The sequence below is a fragment of the Notolabrus celidotus genome, chromosome 8 (genome assembly GCF_009762535.1).
Source record: "Notolabrus celidotus isolate fNotCel1 chromosome 8, fNotCel1.pri, whole genome shotgun sequence".
NCBI classification, from domain to species: domain Eukaryota; kingdom Metazoa; phylum Chordata; class Actinopteri; order Labriformes; family Labridae; genus Notolabrus; species Notolabrus celidotus.
The window spans coordinates 726,286-745,749 of record NC_048279.1 but is presented as its reverse complement, the minus strand read 5'-3'; the positions used below and the strand labels follow the sequence as shown (position 1 = coordinate 745,749).

The following is a 19,464-nucleotide window of genomic DNA, read 5'->3' as shown; positions in this document are numbered from 1 at the left end:
TCTCCTCCCAGCTGCTGCCCTGTGCTGTCTGTGTTCAGGTGAGTGTTTCAATCAGCCAATCAGGAGCCAACAAACTCCACCTTTACCAAACACTGTCTCACTCACCTTCACCTGTCTGTCTCTGTGTCTGCAGCTCTGGTTACCATGGCACAGAGCTGATTCAGGAGGATTTAACACTGACCAGGAGAGTCGGAGAACAAGTCTCCTTCAGCTGTGGAACTGACAGCTGTGATGGTAACTGGGTATTCTGGTTCCAGAAGAATGACACAGAAACATTCAGACTGATTCTTGATATACACAGGTCTAATGGTGAAATATATAAAGGATTCAACCATCCTCAGAAAGATGATTTCTCAGCTGTGAATAAACAGAACGGCTGGGAGTTACAGATCCAGAGAGTTGAACTCTCTCATTCAGCCACCTACTACTGCTCCTGTGTGAAATACGTCCCCACAGTGAGAAGTGATCCGAGCAGCCTGAACAAAAACCAACAGATGAACAGATGTGACTCAGAGAGCAGGAAACCACAGACAGAGACACAGACATGATGAACTGAGAGAGTCCTTTATTTACTGCTGTCAGGACTTCTTCATTATATTATATTATATTATATTATATTATTTATATTATATTATATATATTATATTATATTATATTAATTATATTATATTATATTATATTAATTATATTATTTATTATATATATTATTATATTATAGTAAAGTTATAGTTTTATAGAGTAACTGGACTAATAAAAACACAGAGGTGTAAAAGATGTGTGGCTGGATTAAAGTCCTTAAACTGAAGTATCAGAGTTCAGACTGAGGCTGAGATTCTGTAGATATATATCCACCACTGTGTTTAGAGGAGAGCACACCTGAGTTGAATAAATAATATTGTATTTAATGAAACTAAATGAGAAACTGAACTTAAAGACAAACTACAGAAAACAAACCGAGCTGAAAGTCTGGAGAGAGAAAGGTGGACTGACTGCCTCCATCTTATAAAGGGAGGAACAAGGTGAGCCAGATCTCCTGTCATCCTGACTCCACCCCCAGGTACCTGGATGGAGAGGCCTGTAATATGAATCCAGTTCATCATAAGCAGGTGTCTATTGGTTCTCTAAAATCCCTCTAAAGACCACCAACACAGATCCCTCTGGTGGTGGACTCAGTGGGCTCTATTTAACGCTCTGAAATGCACGGTCTGTAGCGCACGCTGCAAAGTGAATCAGAGAGGGTTGGACTTGTTAAGTGGATCACAGTCTGGGTGTTCAGAGAGGCACAGGGTGCAAAGAGGTCAACAGAGCCTGGGAACGTGACGTCTCACCCCAGACCGCCGCTGGCTGATGGGGCGAGCCGGCGTACTGTGTATCCTCTGCTGACTGGTAGGACTTCCTCAACCTTACGCCTTATTATTTACAGGGACTTCTATTTGGAGGATCTCTTTCTAGTTCTCCTGCCTGGAGCCAGAACCAAGGAGCCCTGTGTCCCACATTACTAAGAGACCAAGGAGGACCTGGATATCAGCTGGACCATACACACGTACAGTTTTACAGCATCCCAGGATGGTTACAGTGTGCTCCAGACGTCTTCATTATAGTAAGTGTGAACAAGGAAGACTAAATATGGTTGGCACTGCGCTACAGTCGCTCACGTTTTAGTGAAGACTTGTTCTGGTCATGTTTGTAGCGGGGTCGTGCTAAATTCAGGCCTTGTTGTTAACCTGTGTACATACAAAGCAGTGATTCAAATAAAGTCATAATGACCACAGGGTGGACACGCGTATTAATTTCACACAAGAACAATGCTAATGCTAAAGCTAGCTAAAGAAAGGGTGGAAGCAAACGATATGTTCCACACCTTTATTTGAACCCCTTTGTATTTGGACAAGTCAGACTGCTCTGAACTGCCAGGTCATGTACCGAGCCACTGGTAAACTGAACATGGGCTTCCAGTGATTGAACATTTCTAAACTGGGCAGCGGTATAAACACTAACACCACACAACAGATAGCTAAACATACCAGGAAACGTGAGGGGGGGCCAGGGTCCGGGTCACCAAGCCGCTCTTCTTCTGGTACTTCATCCATCCACGCCTCCCATCATGTGGATCTCTTCAATACAGCGCTTCTTTGGGTCGGGTTGACCTTAGTCTCTGTTTGATCCACTTTCTTTGACCTCTTGTAGACCGAGGCAGTTTCAGGGCCGGATCAGAGCCGGCTCTCAATTGAGAACTGGTTTTTCGTGTTTCAACTAGGAATGAACTGGCTCCGGGAAAACCGGTTCCAGAGCGGCTCCAACTCTTTGCTGGTCTAGAACCACGAACCACGAACGTCAGGGGCGAGGGGCGGGGTTGCCGTGATCCAAAACCCAACCCAAACGTGTTTCCTCCATCGTCCTGCAAGAACAAATCAAAGAGACTAATGGATTCCAAGACAAAGCAGCGGTCGTCATGGAGACAAGCTGCCGTTGTCCTCCATCGTTGTTGTTGTGAGGGAAAGTTCACGCTAGCGCTGCTGGGAGAAGCGGTCACGTGGATCTGACGTCATGGCGTGCCTCTTCCACGGGCTCGAGTGGTCCCTTGTGTTGGTTCACGAGTTCAACCAGCTCTGAACCAGCGCGAGAACCAGCCCGGAAACACAACCCGGTTCACGTTGGTCCAAAGAGGTATTTGAGACCACCTTTCACCACTATTAGTCCAAGAGGAGCAGGAAACAAGCTCTATCCTCTGGTGGACCAAGAAAGTGTGTGTGCTACTGTCATAACAGTCCATCCTCTGGACCAGGTCCAGTCCAAGTGGACTGACGTAGTGGACTGACAGACTCTCTGGTCCTTAGATCAACACTGCTGGAGTCCAGAAAGAGGATCAAGAAGAGACAGACATGTTGATGTGAACTTTAGAGAAACCCCTCATGGAGCTGAAATATGATCCTGGTTCATCCTCTGACTCATTCAGCAGCACACAGGTTTTTGTATCACTCTTTCTCACTGTGGGGGGGTAGGATGGTACCCCATCTTTGGCTCTGGGACTAAACTGTTTGTAACAGGTAAGAACTCAAACATTTGATCCTCTTTATTATTTAGATGAATTTCTGCTTCTTCATTAGTTTAGTTTGTTTTTTATATTTAATAGAGGACTCTGACATCATTCATGGAAGAGGTTTAAACCTCTCTGCACGTCTGGAGCTGGTCTTTGTTTGTGGATTTGATGGACCTGGTTTGGATTTGTAGAAAAGCTCTGATATAAGAACTCAAACATTTGATTATCTGTTCCTTTCTTTCTGCTGCCTCAGGTTTTAGACGTTGATGTTTTTATAGATTTAGTAGAGAATGTTTTCAGCCACACAGATAAAGTAACGTGAAAGTTTCAGAATAAAGAGATTTCAATTTTAATGTCACTTCTGAAGTGTTAATGTTAATTTGAATTCTATTATTATTGTTTTAAATGTAAAGTTCTGACAGTGTTACAAACACACTGTAACCTACAGCTTTGTTAATGAACACAATATTAAATATGAATTTAAAATAATGACAATAAATCAGTTTGTTGTGTTTGTAAAAACGTTTCATAGAGAAATTAATTTGAATGTTCAGAGAGTGAAATTAATGTCCTGATGATTGAGCCAGTGTTGTATAGAGGGAGATACCTTAATACAGTTCAACTGATAGACACTAAAAATGATCATACATTACTCATCTTAATATATATTTCATCAACAATCTCCCACAACAGTGTCAAGGGATCGAAATACAAATGTATGCCGATGATACTGTTTTGTATATTCATGCAAAAACAGCTGAGTTAGCAGCAGAGAAGTTCTCATCTGCCATGGAAAGGATCACAGCATGGCTTGACCAATCTTGTCAGTCTTAATGTAAGTAAAACTAAAGGCATGTTTTTCTCTAAAACCAGTATGCAGCCCATCAACGCTGACATTGTCATTAAGGCTGAGAAGATTAAAATAGTTAGTGAGTTTAAATATCTTGGTGTAGTCCTAGATTCAAACCTTAATATGAAGAAACATGCTAGGAAAATGATAAAAACCATCAAATATAATTTGACAAACTGTAGACATATAAGAAGCTGTCTTTCAGTGGATGCAGCCAAGACTTTTATGCATGCTGTGACTCCTTTTTCCATATGTCATACTGTATCACATGCTGGGGTCAGGCTGGGGAGACGGTCATTAAACCACTTCACTCTCTGTTTAAACAAACCTTCAAACCACTGCACAAAAAAATCTATGCAATATCACCACTGTCAGAGACTGGAGAAACATGATCTTTTGAGCTTTGAGAATTTTAAATTGTTTTCAAATTTGTGTCTTGTGTATAAGATTTTAAATGGTTTGGCCCCGCCTCCGCCTCCACTGCATCAGTTTGTCAACTTCTGCTCAGTGGACTCCATTAAATCCACAAGAATATCATTGTTTAGAAATTGTAATGTACCCTTTCACCGTACCGGGCAGTCAGCTTTTTTGTGAAAGCCAAAACTCAGTGGAACACCGGAGGATATTAAGAACAGTGAATCTCTCAGCAGCTTCAAAACCAGACTGAAAAGTCTGCTAAAGGATACTCAACAGTGCAACCACTGATTTGATACTTTTAACTTGATATATAGTATTGTGTGTGTGTGTGTGTGTGTGTGTGTGTGTGTGTGTGTGTGTGTGTGTGTGTGTGTGTGTGTGTGTGTTTCAGATGAGCCCGTGGTGAAGCCCGTGGTGAGTGTGTACCCGGCAGTATCCAGAGCCCAGCTGGAGGGGAAGAGCTCCCTGCTGTGTGTGGCCTCAGACATGTTTCCTCCTCTGGTCCAGATCTCCTGGAGAAGACCAAAGGGGGACGGTCAGCTGGAGGTGCTGCCCCCTGCTGAGGGAGAGCAGCTGGAGCTCAGAGAGTCGGGACGCACCGTCGCAATCAGAGTGATCAATCAAGATGCCTTCCACACTGATAGATACCTCTGCTCTGTGCAGCATGAGGGGGGCAGAGTGGACGCCAGAACTGAACAAGGTGAAGAAAGTTGATTTTGGAGACGTGCTCAGAGAGAAGAGGGGAGCAGAGGACTGACATTCCTTTTTAATCTCTCTGTTTCAGAGGTTCCTGCAGCATTTTTCATATCCCAGTGCAGGGTGAAGCTGCTCTCTCTGCTGTACTCCCTGCTGATCCTGAAGAGTCTGGTGTTCTGCTGTGGACTCTCTCTGCTGAGGATCCCCACCAACAAGCCCCCGTCCATCAGCTGCACATGTGCTGACCGACTGTCTCCTGCTGGCCTGTTCTCTCCATCAGATCTCAGCAGCTCACCTCTGGAAAGCTTCTCTCAGCAGGTCCAAATGTAGATTCCAACATGTGGAGGGTGGTTGGAGAATGGATGGATCTGTGCAGCGTCAGATAAATCCCCCTGGAGGTCTAAACAGAAACAGACTTGTATTCTGATCCTGATTCTGTTGTCTAAAGTTCATTTGAATAGATTCTGTTTACACTCAGTAAAGAGTGATTTGTACAAACGTTTCCAATGATCCTCTTTCTGCTAGATTAGACCTCATTTATTCAATGTTTCACACATATGCAGAGTGTCGCAGCTTCTTACATTTTTTACAGTGTAACTTTCCAATAAAGTCAAACATCCTCAGAGTCTGTGTTTTATTAACATCTTTCTTTTCATTCATTTCAACAAAGTCATGTGAAAGACCCAGAAAATATTACATTTAACACCAAACCTGCTTTTTGGTGAGTTTTGGGGTCACTGCAGGACAGAAAGAAGAGAGGAAGATTAATAACTCCTTGTGTTTCAGTAACGCCGTTAAACCACGTTCAGTACCAGAGACCTGATTTACATTTAACATTAACAACTAATATTAGAACGGTCAAAAATACATCACATCATAAAGATAAAAATATAGAATATAATATTAATCATAGTCAAATTAATATTAACAACAACAATAATAATTAAAGTTGTAATTATGTCATGATCATAATTCTAATAATAATATCAATAACAACAATGATACAAAATAATATTAGCAGACATAATAATTAAAAACATAATACAATTCTTATGATGAAATTAATAATAATAATAATTATCTTAAAAATAATATTAAAAGCAACTACAATAACAATAAAAGTTGTAATAATAGTAACAAGAGTCAATAATAATAATTCTAATAATATCAATAACAATAAATAATAATAGTAGTAAAGATAATAATACTTTTTAAAATAATATGAATTATTGATTATAATAATAATGATAATAATATATAAAAACAATATTAAAAATAAATAAAGGTCCAAATAAACTGATGAAGCTGTTTTCTATAAATGTCAGCTGGTGTGTTTTTAGCAGCAGCTTCAACGCTGGCTTCTTTGAATAACTGTGTGAGTGTGAAAGTAAAGCTCTACGCTGATGATCCTGTTGTTTATCTACATGAAACACAGCACAGAGAGCTGTTTCATCAGATCAACACATTTCAAGCTTTTCAGAGTTTTTAAATGTTGTCCAAGAAGACAAATATCTCAAACTCATGCTTCATCTTTGTCCTCCTTTCAAATAAAAACAGAACAAACTCAAACAAAGAGCGACGACGAGTCCGACTGAACAAACTGATGGTGTCAAATCATATCTGTGTTTCCATCTGAACAACCTGCTGTCAGCAGAAGGTAGTGAGAGTCCACAATCAGAGTCCGGGTTCTTCTAAGAACTGGTCTCAGGGTTTTTTGCATTACCATAAATACGATTACAATGAAATAAAACATGGACTCAAAGTCAGTGATGAGACTCTGGTGGGAAGTAGCTCTCAGCGTTAGTTCCTTCAGTGCAGAGGAAAATGTTCCTCCATGTGCTGCTGAGAGTCTGATGATACAGCAAAGAGAAGTCAACATGAAGCTGCTTCATAAACACTGCTGTTAGCTCTGTGTGTTAGCTCTGCCTGTTAGCTCCCTGCGTGTTAGCTCTGGGTGTTAGCTCTGCTTGTTAACTCTCTGCATGTTAGCGCTCTGCCTGTTAGCTCTGCGTTTTAGTTCTGCCTGTTAGCTCTGGCTGTTAGCTCTGCCTGTTAGCTCTCTGCCTGTTAGCTCTGCCTGTTAGCTCTCTGCCTGTTAGCTCTCTGCCTGTTAGCTCTCTGCCTGTTAGCTCTCTGCCTGTTAGCTCACTGCCTGTTAGCTCTCTGCCTGTTAGCTCCTGGCCTGTTAGCTCCTGGCCTGTTAGCTCTCTGCCTGTTAGCTCTCTGCTGTTAGCTCCTGGCCTGTTAGCTCTCTGCCTGTTAGCTCTGCCTTTTAGCTCTCTGCCTGTTAGCTCTCTGCCTGTTAGCTCTGCCTGTTAGCTCTGCCTTTTAGCTCTCTGCCTGTTAGCTCTGCCTGTTAGCTCTTCCTGTTAGCTCTCTGTGTGTTAGCTCTGCCTGTTAGCTCTTCCTGTTAGCTCTCTGCCTGTTAGCGCTCTGCCTGTTAGCGCTCTGCCTGTTAGCTCTGCCTGTTAGCTCTCTGCCTGTTAGCTCTGCCTGTTAGCTCTCTGCCTGTTAGCTCTCTGCGTGTTAGCTCTACTTGTTAGCTCTCTGCCTGTTAGCTCTCTGCCTGTTAACTCTCTGTGTGTTACCTCTCTGCCTGTTAGCTCTCTGCCTGTTAGCTCTCTGCCTGTTAGCGCTCTGCCTGTTAGCTCTCTGCCTGTTAGCTCTCTGCCTGTTAGCTCTCTGCCTGTTAGCTCTGCCTGTTAGCTCACTGCCTGTTAGCTCTCTGCGTGTTCTACCCGTGTCAGGATGGAGGTGAAGCTCTACGCTGATGATCCTGTTGTTTACAGTTGGAGGTTTTAAAGAGGATCTGAGCAGACTACATGAAGTCTGTTTGATTTCAGCTCCTCAGCTCTGAGTTCAGGGTTTCAGTGGTTCTCTGTCTTCAGAACAACACAGGTCAAGGTGAGAGGGTGAATTCTGAGCACTGAAGTCAGACTGAAGTTCCTGGAATGATGCTTAACCAGAGTGGATGCTTGTAACTGTTGTTGTGTTATTTCTGTGAGAACCCTGAGCTAACGGTTAGAGCAGGAACCCACACAGATGGTCTCTCTGCTGCAGGAAGGAAGTGCTGATCTGCTGTCAACAGGTTTTTATGAGTCCTAATAACCACAGAGGACAGATTCAGATCTGCTGCTGCTGCTCACGCTCTCAAAGCGCTCTCACTCTGAGTACCTGTTTGTCTTCTCTCTTGTTCTAAGTCTGAACACAAAGACGTGTTTCTGATCCAGAAGACGCTCCTCAGAGTTTACACGCGGTGTTAATGAGACCTTCTTTCTGCTCTTTAAACCCGCTCATGAAGGTTTCTGAGCTGGTTGGATTGTTGTGAAGGTTCAGAGACTCTTTGTGGAGACGATAAAGACAAAGACGTGACGCTCCAGACCAACTCTGATGTTAAACAAGAACAAAATGATTTCAGTCGTCTGAACTCATCTGAAAGAAATCAGTCAAAGATAAGACACAAATATGTTGTGTTCAGCAGGTGTGATGAAAGAATAACACTGGAGTAAATAAGGGGGATTTAAAATCAACATTTCTACAGGGATGGATAGTGGGGGGGTTACCTGTGTTCCTTATGTCTCATCTTTATTTCTGATCTCCCTTTAAATAGATTGTGTTCTTTATTTGTACATACCTGTTTTTATTATAATTATATATAAATAATAATAATAATTATAGTTATTATAATAACAAGAAGAAATGTTATATTATTATGTTAGGATTTTTTAATTATTTGATCTTTATTACTATTATTATTTTTTTTTGTTGTTATTGATATGACTAGTATAACTATTATTAAAACGATTATAATAATTTTAATATAATTGATATTATAATTATCATCATGATAATTTGTATTATAATTGTTTTATTATTATTATGTTGGATGGATAGTGAGGGGGTTACTTGTGTTCATTATGTCTGATTTTTATTTCTTATCTCCCTTTAAAAAGATTGTGTTCTTTTATTGTACCTCCAGTTTTTGTTTTTATTATTATATTTTATTATTATTTTATTATATTATTATTATTATTATTTATCAAAGGGATTTTCATTTCTTTAATTATTATGACCCTTAATACTATTATTAAAACTTGTATTATTATTTTTGTAGTTACTTTTAATATTTTTTTAAGATTTATTATTGTTATTTATTTAATTTCATCATAAGAAATTGTATTATTTTTAATTATTATGTCTGCTAATATTATTTTGTATCATTGTTGTTATTGATATTATTTTAGAATTATGATCATGACAATTATTACAACTTTTATTATTATTGTTGTTGTTATGAATATTAATTTGACTATGATTAAATTATATTATATATTTTATCATCTTTATGATGTGATGTATTTTGACCGTTCTAATATTAGTTGTTAATGTTAAATGTAAATCAGGTCTCTGGTACTGAACGTGGTTTAACGGCGTTACTGAAACACAAGGAGTTATTAATCTTCCTCTCTTCTTTCTGTCCTGCAGTGACCCCAAAACTCACCAAAAAGCAGGTTTGGTGTTAAATGTAATATTTTCTGGGTCTTTCACATGACTTTGTTGAAATGAATGAAAAGAAAGATGTTAATAAAACACAGACTCTGAGGATGTTTGACTTTATTGAGAAAGTTACACTGTAAAAAATGTAAGAAGCGCGACACTCTGCATATGTGTGAAACATTGAATAAATGAGGTCTAATCTAGCAGAAAGAGGATCATTGGAAACGTTTGTACAAATCACTCTTTACTGAGTGTAAACAGAATCTATTCAAATGAACTTTAGACAACAGAATCAGGATCAGAATACAAGTCTGTTTCTGTTTAGACCTCCAGGGGGATTTATCTGACGCTGCACAGATCCATCCATTCTCCAACCACCCTCCACATGTTGGAATCTACATTTGGACCTGCTGAGAGAAGCTTTCCAGAGGTGAGCTGCTGAGATCTGATGGAGAGAACAGGCCAGCAGGAGACAGTCGGTCAGCACATGTGCAGCTGATGGACGGGGGCTTGTTGGTGGGGATCCTCAGCAGAGAGAGTCCACAGCAGAACACCAGACTCTTCAGGATCAGCAGGGAGTACAGCAGAGAGAGCAGCTTCACCCTGCACTGAGCCTGAAAGGACACTGAGACACACACACACACCACACACACACACACACACACACACACACACACACACACACACACGCTCAATAAGAACAGACAGCAGTTCAGCTCAAAGCTCAAAGGTCCTGATTGAACCCAGACCAGGGCCACACAAAGGTTTTAGGGGCCCTGATGTGGTTTTTCAGATTCTTACTCTGGGTCTGCTGCAGAGCTGTCAGGTCAGGCGCTTCTCTCTCTGGAGGACAGGAGGCTGCAGCAGCTGGAACTTCTGTTCAAGACAAAGAGGCATGAAGAGATGTTCCATCATCTGTGCTCTAATCTGTAATCTGCTCTAATCTGATGGAGCTGAATCAGACACCAAGCCTTCTTCACCTTGTTCAGTTCTGGCGTCCACTCTGCCCCCCTCGTGCTGCACAGAGCAGAGGTATCTATCAGTCCTGTTCTCTCTCTGAGGGACAATCAGGATGGAGACGCTGCGTCCCGACTCTCTGAGCTCCAGCTGCTCTCCCTCAGCAGGGGGCAGCACCTCCAGCTGACCGTCCCCCTTTGGTCTTCTCCAGGAGATCTGGACCAGAGGAGGAAACATGTCTGAGGCCACACACAGCAGGGAGCTCTTCCCCTCCAGCTGGGCTCTGGATGCTGCCGGGTACACGCTCACCACGGGCTTCACCACGGGCTCATCTGACACACACACCACACACACCACACACACACACACGCACACGCACACACACACACACACACACACACACACACACACAGTACACACACACACACACACACACACACACTAAATGTTGTTTTATGTTCTGTCGTTGTTTGTTGTTTTTCTTGTTTTCAGTCGCTGTAAAAAACTTTGATTTGTATTAAAGGTGCTGTTTAAATAAAGTTTGATTGATTGATTGATTGATTGGTTGATTGGTTGATTGGTTGATTGGTTGGTTGATTGGTTGATTGATTGATTGATTGATTGATTGATTGGTTGATTGATTGATTGATTGATTGATTGATGTTGATTGATTGATTGATTGATGACATCAGAGTTAGTTTTGTTGTCTAAAAGAGAGACAGACTGTTTTATTATTTTTCTGTAACAAACAATACTTCTTATAAAACAGAAAAAGTAGCAGCTGTTCAGAAATGTTAAAAGAGGTTTGAGATTCTACGACTGAGTAAACTTCATTATTGTACAAATAAATACTTCATCAATATTCACACTAAGAGAAGGCACACTTACCTTCTTAAGTTACATTAATTTAACATTTTAGTTTTAACATTTTGTGTCTTGTTATAGACTTTGGGCCGTGTAAATTACTGTCACTGAATCAAGAAATTAATACAACAATTATTTAAAGTTTTATTAATTAAATGTTCAGTCCGAGACCAAATGAAACATCACTCCACTCAAATACAAATTTATAAAATACTAAATCAAAAATAATGTTTCTTTCAGCAGAACAACCAACCACGTGGCTTAATATTATATAACATATAAATATCAATATAATAAAATACAATATAATATTATAAACTGTTATATAATAGATTCTATTTCAATATAATATCATCTAATATTACATAAAATAATACTAAATAATATGATAGAATATATTCAAATAGAAGAACACATGTTGTGTTTAATGTCCGTGAGTGTTTTTCTTTATTGCATTCAAATATTTTTTCTGTCTGAGTAACTGTGACACGTTATTCTCTGTATTGTATAGAAAATATAATATATATATTAAGATGAAGTAATGTATGATCATTTTTAGTGTCTATCAGTTGAACTGTATTAACGTATCTCCCTCTATACAACACTGGCTCAATCATCAGGACATTAATTTCACCCTCTGAACATTCAAATTAATTTCTCTATGAAACGTTTTTACAAACAACAAACGGATTTATTGTCATTATTTTAAATTCATATTTAATATGTGTTCATTAACAAAGCTGTAGGTTACAGTGTTTTGTAACACTGTCAGAACTTTACATTTAAAACAATAATAATAGAATTCAAATTAACATTAACACTTCAGAAGTGACATTAAATTGAAATCTCTTATTCTGAAACTTTCACGTTACTTTATATCAGAGCTTTTCTACAAATCCAAACCAGGTCCATCAAATCCACAAACAAAGACCAGCTCCAGACGTGCGAGAGGTTTAAACCTCTTCCATGAATGATGTCAGAGTCCTCTATTAAATATAAAAAACAAACTAAACTAATGAAGAAGCAGAAATTCATCTAAATAATAAAGAGGATCAAATGTTTGAGTTCTTACCTGTTACAAACAGTTTAGTCCCAGAGCCAAACATGTAGTACCCTCCTACCTCCCAGTGAGAAAGAGTGATACAAAAACCTGTGTGCTGCTGAATGAGTCAGAGGATGAACCAGGATCATATTTCAGCTCCATGAGGGGTTTCTCTAAAGTTCCATCAACATGTCTGTCTCTTCTTGATCCTCTTTCTGGACTCCAGCAGTGTTGATCTAAGGACCAGAGAGTCTGTCAGTCCACTACGTCAGTCCACATGGACTGGACCTGGACCAGAGGATGGACTGCTATGACTGCAGCAGACAGGTTCTTGGTCCCCAGAGGGTAGAGCTTGTTTCCTGCTCCTCTTGGACTAATGTGCTGAAAGGTGGTCTCAAATACCTCTTTTGGACCAACGTGAACCGGGTTGTTTTCCGGGCTGGTTCTCGCGCTGGTTCAGAGCTGGTTGAACTCGTGAACCAACACAAGGGACCACTCGAGCCCGTGGAAGAGGCACGCCATGACGTCAGATCCACGTGACCGCTTCTCCCAGCAGCGCTAGCGTGAACTTTCCCTCACAACACAACGATGGAGGACAACGGCAGCTTGTCTCCATGACGACCGCTGCTTTGTCTTGGAATCCATTAGTCTCTTTGATTTGTTCTCTGCAGGACGATGGAGGAAACACGTTTGGGTTGGGTTTTGGATCACGGCAACCCCGCCCCTCGCCCGACGTTCGCGGTTCGTGGTTCTAGACCAGCAAAGAGTTGGAGCCGCTCTGGAACCGGTTTTCGTGGAGCCAGTTCACTCCTAGTTGAAACACGAAAAACCGGTTCTCAATTGAGAGCCGGCTCTGATCCGGCCCTGAAACTGCCTCGGTCTACAAGAGGTCAAAGAAAGTGGATCAAACAGACACTAAGTTCAACCCGACCCAAGAAGCGCTGTATTGAAGAGATCCACATGATGGGAGGCGTGGATGGATGAAGTACCAGAAGAAGAGCGGCTTGGTGACCCGGACTCCTGGCCCCCCCTCACGTTTCCTGGTATGTTTAGCTATCTGCGGTGTGGTGTTAGTGTTTATACCGCTGCCCACTTTACAAATGTTCAATCACTGGAAGCCCACGTTCACTTTACCAGGCTCGGTCCATGACCTGGAAGTTCAGAACAGTCTGACGGGTCCAAATACAAAGGGGGTTCAATAAAGGTGTGGAACATATGGTTAGCTTCCAGCCTTTCTTTAGCTAGCTTTAGCATTAGCATTCTTCTGTGTGACATTAACACACGCGTCCACCCTGTGGTTATTATGACTTCATTGTAATCACTGCTTTGTGTGTACACAGGTTAACAACAAGTCCTGAAGTTAGCCCGACCCCGCTGCAAACAGGACCAGAACAAGACTTCACTAAAACCTGAGCGACTGTAGCGCAGTGCTAACCGTATTTAGCCTTGATTGTTCACACTTACTGTAATGAAGATGTCTGGAGCACGCTGTAACCATCCTGGGATGCTGTAAAACTGTACGTGTGTACGTGGTCCAGCTGATATCCAGGTCCTCCTTGGTCTCTTAGTAATGTGGGACACAGGGCTCCTTGGTTCTGGCTCCAGGCAGGAGAACTAGAAAGAGATCCTCAAATAGAAGTCCCTGTAAATAATAAGGCGTAAGGTTGAGGAAGTCCTACCAGTCAGCAGAGGATACACAGTACGCCGGCTCGCCCCATCAGCCAGCGGCGGTCTGGGTGAGACGTCACGTTCCCAGGCTCTGTTGACCTCTTTGCACCCTGTGCCTCTCTGAACACCCAGACTGTGATCCACTTAACAAGTCCAACCCTCTCTGATTCACTTTGCAGCGTGCGCTACAGACCGTGCATTTCAGAGCGTTAAATAGAGCCCACTGAGTCCACACCAGAGGGATCTGTGTTGGTGGTCTTTAGAGGGATTTTAGAGAACCAATAGACACCTGCTTATGATGAACTGGATTCATATTACAGGCCTCTCCATCCAGGTACCTGTGGGTGGAGTCAGGATGACAGGAGATCTGGCTCACCTTGTTCCTCCCTTTATAGATGGAGGCAGTCAGTCCACCTTTCTCTCTCCAGACTTTCAGCTCGGTTTGTTTTCTGTAGTTTGTCTTTAAGTTCAGTTTCTCATTTAGTTTCATTAAATACAATATTATTTATTCAACTCAGGTGTGCTCTCCTCTAAACACAGTGGTGGATATATCTACAGAATCTCAGCCTCAGTCTGAACTCTGATACTTCAGTTTAAGGACTTTAATCCAGCCACACATCTTTTACACCTCTGATGTTTTTAATTAGTCCAGTCTACTCTATAAAACTATACTTTACTATAATATATATAATATAATATAATATAATATATATATATAAATATATATATATATATAATGTAACATAATATAATATATATAATATATTATATAATATATATAATATAATATATATGTAACATAATATAATATAATATATCTAATATATATAATATAATGTAACATAATATAATATAATATAATATATATAATTTAATAAAATAATATAATTATAATATAAATATAATATATATAATATAATATATATAATAATCATATATAATATAAATAATATAATATAATATAATATAATACATACCTACACTACACTACACTACATACAATGTAATGTAATGTAATGTAATGTATGTATGTAATGTAATGTAATATAATGTAATATATAATTAATATAATATAATATTAATATAATATATATATAATATATATAATCGGGAGAAATAATATTATTTAATTTATATATATAATATAATATAATATAATATAACATAATAGAATATAATATAATATATATAATATAATGAAGAAGTCCTGACAGCAGTAAATAAAGGACTCTCTCATTCATCATGTCTGTGTCTCTGTCTGTGGTTTCCTGCTCTCTGAGTCACATCTGTTCATCTGTTGGTTGTTGTTCAGGCTGCTCGGATCACTTCTCACTGTGGGGGACTTCTTTATAACAGGAGCAGTAGTAGGTGGCTGAATGAGAGAGTTCAACGTCTCTGGATCTGGTAACTCATAGCTGTTCTGTTTATTCACAGCTGAGAATCATCTACCTGAGTATGGTTGTAGCTTTTATCTATTTCACCAGTAGACATGATTATACCAAGAAGCAACTCTGAATTTTCTGTGTCATTCTTCCTGGTACCAGTATACATAGTCATAATCACAGCTGTCAGTTCGTCCCACGCTGAGAGACTTGTTCTCCGACTCTCCTGGTCAGTGTTAATCCTCCTGAATCAGCTCTCGCTGCCATGGTACCAGAGCTGCAGACACAGAGACAGACAGGTGAAGGTGAGGGAGACAGTGTTTGGTAAAGGTGAGTTTGTTGGCTTCCTGATTGGCGATTGAAACACTCACCTGAACACAGACAGCACAGGGCAGCAGCTGGAGGAGAAGCATTTTGTGCCAGCGGACGTTTCCTCTGGAGAAACCTGAGGAGAAGTGACGCTCTGACGCTGCTGAGGACAAACACGACGAGCTGAGAGATCAGACCAGGACACGTGGTTTCTAACAGGTCCTCAGATCTCCCATCAGCCCCGGCGCTGAACAGATAAGGCCGCCGCTGAAGCTGCGGTGTGGTTTTCAGACGAGCGTGAGGTTTAAAGTAAGACGAGGGGAGCAACAGGCAGCACACAGACACCCTGAACTAAGGAGTGCGGGGCGAGCACACTACAAACAAACAGAGCAATAGTTCTGTAGCTCATGGTAACGTGACGGGCTCGTTAACAACTGACAGAGTTAGACGGGGCTTACAGGCAGAGATTTAAAGACAAGGGATACAAAATGAAGCAGAAATACAAACAGAGAACCATGTTCAAAAACACAACAAACAATCATATAGCCCGCCATTTAAGAGACGGCCCTACCATACAGGAAGATTATCTTACTCAACTCATCTGGATATATAATGTTCAAAATTCAACACTCTACTTTTTAAGATTTCACTCATGTCCTGTTTGGGCTGCCTGACTTATGAAGCCTGGAAATATTATTTCTAGTATTTTTCTGAGAAATGATTTAATTAAAAAGAAATTAACATTTTTTTTAAACTTTTTTAACATTTCACCAAATAGATTTTTTGTTATTATTTGAAGATGTTTTTTTTTGGAAATGATAAATACAGAATAGAAAACACAAATCTAAAGTGTGTTTAACTTTAATATCCTGTTTCATCAACATCTCTTTTTTGTCTGCAGAAATTAACTCATAAAAAATATTAAATGTATTTATTTCAAGGTACAATGTTAAAAAAATCTGTATCTGTATCTCCTTTTTATTTTATACATTTCTGTAATATTTTTAATTCTTTCTTTTTATATTCAAATTAGTTGAATATAGTCATTTAAATATTATTATTATTATTATTATTATTATTATTATTGTTATTATTATTATATTTGGGGGGTGAGTCATGTTCTGTTCCATGTTCTACTGAATATTGTGATAAATGAAATTTCGTCTTGTTTATTATTTTATTGGACTGCTTGAGATGCACAGCACTTTGTTAATATCGTCCCTTATTAACAAAACTAAATGTTAAACTCTGATTTGGACGAGCTCCCTAAAATCTAAGATCAGACCTGAAGGGTAACACCTGTGATATTAAATGTTTTGACGGTACATTACTGCAAAAGGTTGAAAACACCAAATACCTTGGACTCTGGCTCGTCTCTGAACTTTCATTGAAATGTCATATCCATCATACTGTAAAGAAAATGAACTTTAACATTGATGCTCTTTATCTACAAAGTGTTTTCCACGCACGGTCAGAAAACAACAACTTCTGCTCCCAATCATGGACCATGCTGACATTGTATATCAGGTTTCACCCAACACAAATCTTCTGCCTCTGAATGTACTTTATAACAGACTCCATTCACAGCCCAGTCACTGTATTATGGAGCTGGACTCACCCTCTCCCTCAAGAAGAAGGCAGCAGCACTGGTTACAGTTCATATATCATGTGTACACTTTGATTACCCTGGTTATTTCAAACACTTCATGATACCATTCTCCTCTAGTTACCAACTGAGGACACACGACACAGCTCTTTGTCTCTGTTCCTGCTGTCTCCAAGTCCACGGCTCAGAAAGCCTTCATGTTCAGAGCTCCCCTCAGATCTGAACGTCCTCCCTGGAAATATTCGGTCCATGTCCTCCTCTCCCTTGTTTAAAACCCCTGTCCTCCTGTTATAGAACAAGCTGCACCTGTCCATAATACACACTAAAACCCTTCATAACACTAACTCCATCAATCACACACCCAGCACTCTTACTTCTGATTTACAAATCAATGTGTGTGTATGTGTTTATATTAGTTTCTCTCACTTTGACCTTTCTTACTATATAAATATTTATTAATTTTTTGCTCTAAAGATTGTAAATGTACTTATTTAGTTGTGTTTATAAGTTTCTTAAGATATTCTTATTTTTACTGTCTTTAATTTTAATTTCTAATACTTTTTAATAAATCTTCTTTGTTGCTGCAACACTGTAAATGTCCCCATTGGTGGGACGAATAAAGAAATATATTATCTTATTATTTGTTCTATACACTTGCGTGCACAGTTATTAGGCACGTGAGTGTTTCTGTGAATATGTTAAAAACTATGTTAACAGTCGTTTTCAAATTTGTCAAGAAGTCAGATAGTGAATATATTTCTTCAGCTGTGTGGTTTAAAATGATGCTTTTCAAATTAGGTTGGCTGTATTTTTAAATAATGCAGAATCTGCAGAAATGAGCGTGACACATTATTATGCAAGTTTGGTGATAAGAGCATATAACTTGTGAAAATTAAAAACTAGGCACCATTTTAAACGTTCTATTGATTGAGAATAATAATATTTACTACAACTGTTTTCAAACTTCAACAAAACAACAGTTTTCTTTACATTTGTTACAAAATAAAACTGTTAAAGGCTTTAAAACATTTCAAATCAGGGTTGAGATCAGGTGAGCAGCAGGCCAGTTCATGAGGCGATCCTCTTTAAAGCCCTGAGATGCCATCCTGTCCTGGGAATAACATGAGGCATGTGACAGTGCATTGTGCTCATGCATGAACACTAGCATCTTTTTCACTTTAGCTGAATGTCTTTTCCTCCATGCAGGAAAATACAAAAGAGGATTGCCTCATGAACTGGCCTGCCTGCTCACCTGATCTCAACCCGACTGAGAACTTGTTGTCAATAAAGCTCACGAGTCTGCAGAGAGGTCATCAGAACTGAATCAGTTTACAGTGACCTCTGACCTCTGACCCTCACTGAAAGAATAGGAGTTCTATTGGAATTTGAGAAACTTAGATTTGAAATGTTTTAAAGACATTAACAGTTTTATTTTGTAACAAATGTAAAGAAAACTGTTGTTTTTGTTGAAGTTTGAAACAGTTGTAGTAATATTATTATTCTCAATCAATACAACGTTTAAAATGGTGCCTAGTTTTTAATTTTTACAAGTTATATGCTCTATCACCAACTTGCATATAATGTGTCACGCTCATTTCTGCAGAGTCTGCCATTTATTTAAAAATACAGCCAACGTAATTTGAAAAGCTCATTTTAACCACACAGGTGAAGAAATATATTCACTATCTGACCTCTTGACAAATTAGAAAATGACTGTTAACATAGTTTTTAATATTCACGAAACACTCACGTGCCTAATAATTGTGCACGCAGTGTAATGTGATGTTGAATTTTCTTTAGTTTTCTTCTGCTTTTTCTGTTTTAATGTGTGCGTTTGTTTGCTTGTATAATTCTCAATCTTCACCTGTCTCTGTATTTGACATATTTCTTAATACAAATTAATTTAAAAAAGACAGAATCATCCCGCTGTCTGTTCTGTGATGCTCTCAGGAGTAAAACCTGTACACTGCTGCCCTCTAGTGGCTGCAACAACACACTGCATCACTACTCATGGTAATCCAGTTTAACATCCTTCTTTACAGCAACAGAAATGTCACACTTTGGTTTCCATGTCTTATAGGAACACAGTTTCACTCCAGTAAAAGGGTCCCCGTAAACACCTTCACCAGTCCGTAC

At 39.5% G+C, this 19,464-nt stretch overlaps 2 protein-coding genes across 2 annotated transcripts; one reads left to right on the top strand and one right to left on the bottom strand.

Annotated features, from left to right (window-relative positions):
* Window positions 1–242: 242 nt before the first annotated feature.
* LOC117817549 (immunoglobulin lambda-1 light chain-like) lies at window positions 243–5,595 on the top strand (the record flags this gene model as incomplete). The annotated part of the gene is made up of 5 exons (XM_034690290.1): window positions 243–437; window positions 2,919–2,934; window positions 3,003–3,047; window positions 4,699–5,007; window positions 5,092–5,595. Coding segments are annotated over 5 exons (807 nt in total), but the record flags the coding sequence as incomplete, so codon positions are not given.
* A 4,065-nt stretch (window positions 5,596–9,660) lies between these two features.
* Window positions 9,661–12,457, bottom strand: LOC117817557. Its single transcript, XM_034690297.1, has 4 exons — window positions 12,394–12,457; window positions 10,481–10,789; window positions 10,302–10,376; window positions 9,661–10,125 (listed from the first exon to the last, which is right to left on the bottom strand). Exons 1-4 carry the CDS (start codon window positions 12,425–12,427, stop codon window positions 9,896–9,898), a joined length of 648 nt encoding a protein of 215 aa, XP_034546188.1. The 5' UTR covers window positions 12,428–12,457; the 3' UTR covers window positions 9,661–9,895.
* Window positions 12,458–19,464: the final 7,007 nt, after the last annotated feature.

Excerpts from the sequence above, each read along its gene's own strand:
- LOC117817557 (XM_034690297.1), bottom strand. The coding sequence starts at position 12,427 with ATGTTTGGCTCTGGGACTAAACTGTTTGTAACAG. Across the intron at positions 10,790-12,393 it reads GACTAAACTGTTTGTAACAG|ATGAGCCCGTGGTGAAGCCC; the intron begins GTAAGAACTCAA and ends TGTGTGTGTCAG. Across the intron at positions 10,377-10,480 it reads GGACGCCAGAACTGAACAAG|AAGTTCCAGCTGCTGCAGCC; the intron begins GTGAAGAAGGCT and ends TGTCTTGAACAG.